Source organism: Leopardus geoffroyi, chromosome B4, assembly GCF_018350155.1.
Source record: "Leopardus geoffroyi isolate Oge1 chromosome B4, O.geoffroyi_Oge1_pat1.0, whole genome shotgun sequence".
In the NCBI taxonomy this organism is placed as follows: domain Eukaryota; kingdom Metazoa; phylum Chordata; class Mammalia; order Carnivora; family Felidae; genus Leopardus; species Leopardus geoffroyi.
The window spans coordinates 82696103-82706827 of NC_059341.1; the positions used below are offsets into that span (position 1 = coordinate 82696103).

Genomic DNA, 10725 nt, shown 5'->3' on the forward strand with positions numbered 1-10725 from the left:
CTCGAGATTAGTACATTCTTGGGAACAACAGCAAAGATGGCTCTCTGGTGTTCCAGATAGGCACACAGCCCAGGGGTAGAGGGCTTAGGATTCAGGGTCTTAGGATTTCTTTATTTCAGGGAACCTAGAAGATCAGAACAAAAATAGGATGCCCAAAGACATTTGAGGCTTCTTTCTTAGAACAATCACTGACCTTTTTGAAAAAGAATATTACAACAAAATATCTGGAATTCCTGGTTCTGTATTGGGGCCAAGGAAACGACTCAGCCTATCCAAGAGGCTTAGATAGACAGGATGGGGGAGTCTAGGTGCAGATGAACACTTCTCCCTAAGAGTAGAGTCAGTGTTAAAAATTTAAAGTAGTTCATGAAAGCCCCCCTGAAATCATTTGATGTCTGAGGTTTCTCTTTCCATGAGAGACAGATAAGTATCCTGAAAACAAAGCATGAGGGAGTTGTGTGCCCAAACTCTACATTTATTAAAGCATTTCAAAATTCAATAACAAATAAAAGAAATACAGATTTTTCTTATTTGGTGATGGAAGAGCACAAACTATGAAAAAAATAATCTCTAAAAAATAAAAATAAAAAAATAAAAAAATAAAACACCTTGCCAATAGAGGCCTGGCCCTCAGCTCAAAATTCCAGCAGAACCAGGCAACACTCATGATGTGTCGTGATGTGTTCCACTCATCAGTGGAAGAGAGAAGGGAAATGGAAAAAAATCAATTTTTGTATTCAAGCAACTTTATCCTAAACTGGCTCTTGGAAGTTCCTGTTAGTTACTAGACCAAAAAGCAAAAACCTATATACAATTTATGTGGTAAATTACCAAAGAGAACAAACTAAGGAGGGGAAGAGAAAAAAGAGCACTATCTTTTTTTCATTTATTTAACAACTATGTATTTTGACCATACTGTGTGTTTTTGCCACTGTTATTGGAGAATAAAAGAATACCAAAAAAGAGGAATAATATATTTATAATATGCCTAGCATAAACCAACACTACAATCATTCAATAAGTGTTGGTTCTCCTGTCCTTCCCCTGCTCTTAAGGAATTTATAGTCCATTCTTAGAAAGATGGTGTGTGTGTGTGTGTGTGTGTGTGTGTGTGTGTGTGTGTACACACACACACACACACACACAGAGATAGATATATACAGATATATATGCTTAATTATATATCTGATTAATATATATCACAAAATAGTTAATGCCTGAATAAAATGCATCATTTACATTAATTCTTATCTTAGAATCAGGCATCTCTCTGCATTTATGCTGTGTCACAGATATTCAGGTGTTCATTTTGATGTAAAAATTCCACAGAGTATAGCCACAATGGAAAACAGCATGGTGGTTCCCCAAAAAACTAAAAATAGAATTACCATATGATCCAACAATACAGGCTGCTGGGTATATACCCAGAAGAACCGAAAGTAGGATCTCGAAGATATATTTGCACACTCATGTTTATAGCACCATCATACACAATAACCAAAATAGAAGCAACCCAAACATCCATCAATAGATGACTGGGTAAGCAAAATATGATATGTATACATGATGCAACATTATTCAGCCTTTAAAAAGGAGAACATCCCTTGAGAAAATTACACTAAGCAAAATAAAACAGTCACAAAATGACAAATATTGTATGATTTTATTTATGCGCTAAAATAGATTCATAAAAACAGAAAGTAGAATGGTGCTTGCCAGAGGCAGGAAAGAAGGGGGAAAATGAGTTGTTAAATGGCTATAGCGTTTCAGTTTTACAAGATAAAAAGTTCTGGAGATCTGTTGCACACTGAAGTAAATATACTTAACACTATTGAACTTAAAAATGATCAAGATGGTAAATTTTATGTTCCATGTTTTTTACCACAATTTTTTTAATTCCACAAAGCATCTCACAAATGCTAATTACACTCTTTACGGGTTGTCTTACTCAGATGATAGTGCCTAGCAAATGGACTCAATTTACTGATTTTCTGTCTCTATTTGTACAAGGAGATCTGCCAGAAGTGGAGGAAGAGATAAACTCCCATTTCTATAGTGTCTTGGCTATAGAAACAGAGAAAGACTCTAGTAGCTTGAGCCAGGTGTTTTTCAGGGTTAATGTAAGGACTATCTTCCTATTAAAAGTTTGCCTGAAAATACTAGAAATCTCCTTTAGGATTTATATGGATAAATATACAGGAAATTAAATTTAGATCAATGGTCTACAAACAGAACTTTTTCAACTACCTTCTGAAAGAAAACTTGGGAGTGATAAAACTGTCAGTTTTTATAAAATAACATTTTTTAAATAAGAATTAATGTAATGATGCATTCTATTCAATAATTAACCATTTTCTACTTTATGTATATGACATCTTTCTAAAAATAGACTGTAAGTTCCTTAAAAGCAGGGGAAGGGCAAGAGAACCAACACTTACTGAACCCTCTTAAGAGTTACTATTTTTGAAAATTAAATTTCTTGACATTTAACCAAAAAACCTATCAAGGAGTTTGGAAATTTAAATAGGCTTTATCACAAGGAAAAAAATAAGACGCTGAGATATATGTTAACATGCAAAATTCCAGCAGAACCAGCTAACACTCATGATGTGTCGTGATGTGTTCCACTCATCAGTGGAAGAGAGAAAGGAAATGGAAAAAAAATCAATTTTTGTATTCAAGCAACTTTATCCTAAACTGGCTCTTGGAAGTTCCTGTTAGTACCCTAACTTCCCCTAAGCTTAATTTGAGAGGAATACGTCCAAAAGAAAATGTATTATAGAGAGGTAAAAATATGGGACTGAAAAAGAAACAGGAATCCAGGCCTAACAGTATGAGGCAAGTATAAGACAGAATCGTTTCACACATTTTAAAACTAAAGCCAGCAACAACTTCTGAAAAATGTATTTAGAGGAATGTAAAGCCAGAGTAAGAAAACATCATTAGAATCTCGATTAAGGATGAAAAATTAGGAAGAAGCCATTACTTAAAGGCAGAAATTGAGAAAATATTAGAAGGAAAAAAATCAAAGACAATATTGAGACAAAATATAAAAATACAGAATTTTTTTAAGAATATGCAATCTCTGCTTAATAAATATGTTAAAAAACAAAGAAGCATGTCTGGTGCATGTGTATTATAAAATAGAAGAATTTGCAGCTATGTGTGCTTGGCCAAACCACTAAAATTTTACCAGCCTCAGTTTATCATCATCACCACTATTATCCTCACAATATCATTAATGCACATTATCTCATCTGTAAGATTCAGATAATAGTTCAAATCATTCTGTTCCTGAATGAGGATGGGAAAGCAGCACAACCTGGTAGTTGAGTGTGCAGACTAAGGATCAGGCAGTACCGGGACATAATTCTGGCCCCACAAGACACTAGTGGGATTTGGAACAATTTATCAACTGCTCCAAAGCTCCCTTTCCTCATCTGCAAAATGGAGATAGTCTATCTCAAAGAGTTATTATAGGAATCAAATAAAATAATGACAAGGTTTGGCAACTCAAGTGATGACAGTTATTATCATAGTTATAACCAAGTAAATGTGCATAAAATGCTTTTTAATGGAGAAGATGGTAAAATAAATATGTTTGTTACTTCTTTGTATTTTCAAGAGTTAGAAAGAGACTGGCCTCTGACACAAAAAGAGTCATCTACTCTTTTGAAAAGAGGTATGAGAAGATGAGTACAGGGACAGAAATGTCTTGATAAAAGAAAGGTAGATGTGGAGGATCATGCCAGAGGAAATTTTACTTATTAATAAACTGTAAGTATGTTACCTGCTGAAAAAGGCTCTGAGAATTTGAGAACTATAGAGAAGGTTAAATAAAATTTAGTCTGAATTTTAAATTTAAGTTAAATTTTATCATAATAGCTATGTAACTATTCAGAACAATGTTCTTCACTTATAAACTAAAATACTCAACTAAACTACTCAAATAAACTAAAAAATACTCAACCTCTTGAAGTATGATATAACTAGTCGCAAGCAACTTCTGCATGTTGCTGTCCAATTTTCCCAACAGCCTTGTTGAATAAACTGTCTTTTTTCCATTGGATATTCTATCCTGCTTTGTTAAAGATTAGTTGACCATATAGTTGTGGGTCCATATCTGGGTTTTCTATTCTGTTCCATTGACATATGTCTCTGTTTTTGTGCCAGCACCAAACTCTTAAATGAGATTTGCAACTTTTGATTTCAGTTCTCTTTGTCTAGCCAGAGTAAAATTACATGGTTATTAGTACCAATAGATAAGGAAGAAAATGATATCAGGTATCTTCTTGGATATATAGCACCTGGCCCACTGCTAAAACCATCTAAGACAGGAGTCCTGAGACCGAAAGAAAGCTGACACTGGCAACAAAGATTTACGGACCGATGATGTTAGTTACAACAGTCCACAAATTCAAAAAATTGGAGGGAAGTTGAGGGCATCTTTGGTTACTGCAATTATAATGGTAGTGCTGATTCCCTCCTAAAGCCTCCTCAACTGTGAACTAACACAGCTTTTCTTCTCACACTGAGACCAAGAGAGTGATGGAAATGAGACATCACTGCCAAGTTACCAGATAATAGTGAAAGATCAAAAGTAGACTCAATGTTCAAAGTGAAAATAAAAATAGAATATGGAGAGAATGACAACTTGGGAGTTGGTTTAGAAGGTAGGCTAGGAAAGTGCGTGAAGAGCCTAAAATGGAACCAAGGAGAAAATTTTCCTGCATGAAAATTTAAAATAATAATTCTTGTGAAGATCCAGCCTCTCTGTCCAATAGAAAATCTCTCATTTGAATCAAATTGACAAAAAATAGATATTTGAACCGACTCAACAGAAAAGACTTAGCTTCTCCTAAATGTTCCTGAGCCCCTCTTCAATTCTCATCACTGATTTATTCCTCTGTACCTTTATAGGCAGCAAAGGTTAGCAATGAAAAACCAAACCTTTCTGACAGAATTCATTCTGCTGGGACTATCAGACATCCCGGAGATCCAACTTGTAATCTTTATATTTCTCTTCCTCACCTACATATTCAGCATCATTGGAAACCTGACAATCATCACCCTTACTCTACTGGATTCCCACCTCCAGACTCCCATGTATTTCTTCCTCCGGAATTTCTCCTTCTTAGAAATTTCCTTTACAACCACTTTTACTCCCAGGCTGCTGTTCAGCATCACAACTGGAAACAAGAGCATCAGCTTTGCTGGCTGCTTCACTCAGTATTTCTTTGCCATCTTCTTCGGAGCCACAGAGTTTTACCTTCTGGCTGCCATGTCCTTTGACCGCTATGTGGCCATATGCAAACCCCTGCATTACATGACCATTATGAGCAGCAGAGTCTGCAGCCAGCTGGTCCTCTGCTCTTGGTTGGCTGGATTCCTAATCATCATATCCCCAATCATCCTGACCAGTCAGCTGGATTTCTGTGCCTCCAACATGCTGAATCATTATTACTGTGACTATGGACCCCTCCTAGAAATATCTTGCTCAGACACAAGATTCCTGGAGCTGGTTGACTTTATCTTAGCAGTTGTGACCTTGGTGGTCACTCTGGTGCTGGTGATTCTCTCCTACACAAACATCATCTGGACCATTCTCAACATCCCCTCAGCTCAGCAAAGGAAAAAGGCTTTTTCCACGTGTTTTTCCCACATGATTGTCATCTCCCTCTCTTATGGCAGCTGCATCTTCATGTACATAAAACCCTCAGCTAAAGAAGGAGTTGCCTTCAATAAGGGGGTAGCTGTGCTCAATAACTCAGTTGCCCCTTTATTGAACCCATTCATTTACACCTTAAGGAACAAACAAGTAAAACAAGCCTTCAAGGATGTGGCCAGAAAGATTATGAGTATTTAATGAATGTAAAAACCTCAAACTCAAAGGAAAATCTAAACAATATGCATGAAATTTCTCCCCAGGAAAACATAGAGAAAGCTTCTCTAATCCTCTCCTTATTAAAGCAATGCTTCAAATGAATTCATTGTAAAGAGGTACCAAAGTTATATTTCAAACTTGCCAATGAGGGGAAACTCTTCCCAAAAAAAATTGTTCACATATTTATTTCTAGTTAATCGATTTTTTAACTTGACAGTTTAAAATGTTGCAAAAATGTAAGATAATTCAACTCTTCACATTATTTTGAGAATATAGTTATTTAAAATAAAAATACATTATTTGTGCTAAGAAGAAATGTATTTATTATAGTTATCTTAAAGCAAATTAATATATAGTTTTTTTAAGTTCTGTTTTAATTTCTAAGATGATTTTTAAAGATATAAATGTAACCCCTTAGTAGATAAATTTTTATAGGAAAAAGATGTCACTGGATAACATTGTTAGTCTGGGTACAAGAAGGGAATAGCTGAATAAAAATTACTAGGATGTCACAAGACTGATGATCCTGGGCTTCTGGTAAAGTTTAGCTGTATATGTGAAGCTCTTACTTTAATCAAAGTCTTTCAAAAAGTTGTCCAAATTATCAGAAATACCACACTCTTTCCAGAAGAGGCTAGTAATTACATCTTTCAATAAAGTTCCATTCTTGCAATAAAGGGTATCTTTTCTCAAGTTTGAGACAATTTTCTTTCTCATCCTTATTGCTCTGACAATTCTGAAACTGTCTCCTTTAGGGTTAGGAGTTCCAGTTGTAGGGTTTCCAGTTGTAGGGTTAATATTTCTCACTCTATCTCTCTTTCCACTCAGGAAATTAAAATGAAACCTATTACCAAAGGTATCCCTAACAGAGTGAATATCCAGTCTCCTCCTAAGGGACGATTCAGAAGAGTGGGAATCATGAACCAAGTTAGCAAGAGTCAAAACCTACAGGACTCTATGAGTGTGCCTTAGCATTAGCATCATTTTGATGAACCTAAGGAGGCTGAGATGAAAGGGATGCCTAAAGATGGGCATGCCTTAATTAAGAAACAGTATCCAAAGTTTTTAAGAATTGGTGTTTTATTTTTATTGTATTTTCTTTTTATTTTCTATATATTAAATGTACTAGATATAATCTGCACTACTCCCAATTTTTTTATTCTTCCAAGATTTTATTTAATTTAAATTCAAGTTAGTTAACATGCAGTATAAGTATTGTTTTCAGTAATAGAATCCAGTTAATCACTTCCATGTAACACCCAGTGCTCATCACAAATGCCTTCCTTAAAACCCATCATCCATTTAGCCCATTCCCCCACATACCTTGCCTCCAATAACCCTGTTTGTTCTCTATAGTTAAGACTCTTTTCTGGTTTGCCTCCCACTCTGTTTTTATATTATTTTTCCTCCCCTTCCCCTATGTTCATCTGTTTTGTTTCTTCAATTCCACATATGAATGAAATCATATAGAATTTGTCTTTCTCTGAATGACTTACTTCATTTAACATAACACTCTCTAGTTCCATCCACATCATTACAAACGGCAAGATTTCATTCTTTTTGATTGCCAAATAATATTCCATTGTATATCTATACCACACCTTCTTTATACATTCATCAGTCAATGGACATTTGGGCTCTTTCCATAATGTGACTATTGTTGATAGTGCTGCTATAAACATTGGAGTGCATCTGCTCCTTCGAACCAGTATTTTTGTATCTTTTGGATAAATACCTGGTAGTACAATTGCTGAGTCATAGGGTAGTTCTATTTTTAATTTTTGAGGAATCTCCATACTGTTTTCCAGAGTGGCTGCACCAGTTTGCATTCCCACCAACAGTGCAAGAGGGTTCCCCTTTCTCTGCATCCTCACAACACCTGTTGTTTCTTGTGTTGTTAATTTTAGCCACTCTGACAGGTGTGAGGTAATAGCTCATTATGGTTTTGATTTGTATTTCCCTGATTATTAGTGATGTTGAACATCTTTTCATGTGTCTGTTGGCCATTTGTATGCCTTCTTTGGAGAAATGTCTGTTCAAGTCTCCTGCCCATTTCTTAACTGAATTATTTATTTTTAGGGTATTGAGTTTGATAAGTTCTTTACAGATTTTGGATACTAACCCTATATCATATATGTCATTTGCAAATATCTTCTCCCATTCCATCAGTTTCATGTTAGTTTTGTTGATTGTTTCCTTCACTGTGCAGAAGCTTTTTATCTTGATGAAGTCCCAAAAGTTCATTTCAGCTTTTGTTTCCCTTGCCTCTGGTGATGTTTCTAGTAAGAAGTTGCTACTGCCAAGGTCAAAGAGGTTGCTTCCTGTGTTATACTCTAGGATTTTGATAGTTTCCTATCTCACATTTAGGTCCTTCATCCATTTAGAATTTTTTTTTCATTTTTAATTTATTTTCGTGTCGGGTATAAGAAAATGGTCCAGGTCACCATCCAGTTTTCCCAACACCATTTGTTGAAGAGAATGTCTTTTTCCCTTTGAATATTCTTTCCCATATTTTCAAAGACTAGTTGACCATATAGTTGTGGGTCCATTTCTGGGTTCTCTATTCTGTTACATTGACCTATGTGTCTGTTTTTGTGCCAGTATAGTACTGTCTTGAGATTACAGCTTTGTAATACACTTTGAAGTCTGGAATTGTGATGCCTCCAGCTTTGCTTTGCCTTTTCAGGATTACTTTGGCTATTCAGGGTCTCTTCTGGTACCATACAAATTTTAGAACTGTTAGTTCTAGTTCTGTGTAAAAGCTGTTGGTGTCTTAATAGGGACTGTGTTGAATGTGTAGATTGCTTTGGTAGTATAAACATCTTAAAAATGTTTGTTCTCCAATCCATGAACATGGAATGCTTTTCCATTTCTTTGTGCCTTCTTCAATTTCTTTTATAAGTGTTCTATAATTTTCAGAGTACAGATATTTTGCTTTGGTTCGGTATCTAATTGTTTTGGTCAATTTTAAAAGGGATCAATCCCTTGATTTCTTTTTTGCTGCATCATTATTTGTATATAGAAATGCAACCTATCTCAGCACATTGATTTCATATGCTGCAATTTTGCTGAATTCATGTATCAGTTCTAGCAATCTTTTGGTGGAGTCTTTGAGTTTTCTACATAGAGTATCATGTCATCTATGAAGAGTGAAAGTTTGACTTCTTCCTTGCTGATCTGGATGCCTTTTATTTCTTTTTGTTGTCTGATTGCTGAGGCTAAGACTTCCAATACTATGCTGAACAACAGTGGTGAGAGTGGACATCCCTTACCTTAGGGGAAAAGCTCTGTTTTTCCTCATTGAGGATATTAGTTATGGGTCTCTTTCATATATGGCCTTTATGATGGTGAGGTATGTTTCTTCTACCCCTACCTTCTTGAGGGTGTTTATCAAAAAAGGATGCTGTATTGTGCCAAATGCTTTTTTTCATCAGTTGAGAGAATCATATGGTTCTTATACTTTCTTTTATTAATTTTATCACATCGATTGATTTATGAATATTGAATCAGACCTGCAACCCAGGAATAAGTCCCTCTTGATTGTGGTGAATAATTCTTATAATGTACTGTTGTATTCGATATGCTAGTATCTTTTTGAGAACTTTTACATCTATGTTCATCAGGGGTATTGGTCTGTAATTCTCCTTTTTAATGACACCTTCATCTGGTTTGGAATCAAGGTAATGCTGGCCTCATAGAATGCGTTTGGAACTTTACCTTTCATTTCTATTTTTGGAACTGTTTCAGAAGAACTGCATTTCAAAAGAATTAAGTATTAACTCTTCTTTAACTGCTTGGTAGAATTCCCCTGGGAAGCCAAGGGATTAGTGTTTCAAAGGGTAAAGTGGAGAAGACAAAGAAACCTATATGATGTTAAGGTATCCACATCTATTTAAAGTGGTAAGATCTTGATTCTAGGTAGCCCAGGAAAAGTTAAGCATGTATATTGTAATTCCTCAGAACTTACTTTAAAAAAATTAAACAATGATGGGCACGTGGGTGGCTCAGTCAGTTAAGCATCTGACTTCGGCTCAGGTCATGATCTCACAGCTCATGCATTTGAGTCCCACATTGGACTCTGCGCTGACAACTCAGAGCCTGGAACCTGCTTCTGATTCTGTGTCTCCCTCTCTCTGTGTCCCTCTCCTACTCATGCTCTGTCTCTCTCTGTCTCTCTCTCTCTCAAAAATAAAAAATCATTTTTTTTAATTTTTAATTAAACAAAGAGATACAGAAGTCTTAGCCTCAGCAATCAGACAACAAAAAGAAATAAAAGGCATCCAAATTGGCAAGGAAGAAGTCAAACTTTCACTCTTCACAGATGACATGATACACTATGCAGAAAACCTAAAGACTCCACCAAAAGATTGCTAGAACTGATCCATGAATTCAGCAAAGTCACAGGATATAAAATCAATGTACAGAAATAGGTTGCATTTCTATATATCAATAATTAAGCAGCAAAAAGAAATCAAGGGATTGATCCCTTTTATAATTGCAACAAAACAATTAGATACCTAGGAATAAACCTAGCTAAAGAGGTTGAAGATCTGTACTCTGAAAAACATACTGATAAATATATAAAGAAGGTGTGGTATAGATATACAATGCAATGTTATTCAGCCATCAAAAGGAATGAAATCTTGTCATTTGCAATGACTTGGATCGAGCTAGAGTGTATTATTCTAAATGAAATAAGTCAGTAAGAGAAAGACAAATACCACATGATTTCACTCATATGTGGCATTAAATAAACAAAACAGATGAACATATGGGAGGGGGAAAAGAGAGAGGTATACAAACCATGAGAGACTCTTAAAGATAGAGAACAAACTGAGGGT

General features: G+C 35.4%; 1 protein-coding gene across 1 annotated transcript; it reads left to right on the forward strand.

Moving 5' to 3' along the window:
- Positions 1–4936: 4936 nt before the first annotated feature.
- Positions 4937–5866, forward strand: LOC123590393 (olfactory receptor 6C4-like). The gene has a single exon (XM_045463542.1). It carries the CDS (start codon positions 4937–4939, stop codon positions 5864–5866), a length of 930 nt encoding a protein of 309 aa, XP_045319498.1.
- Positions 5867–10725: the final 4859 nt, after the last annotated feature.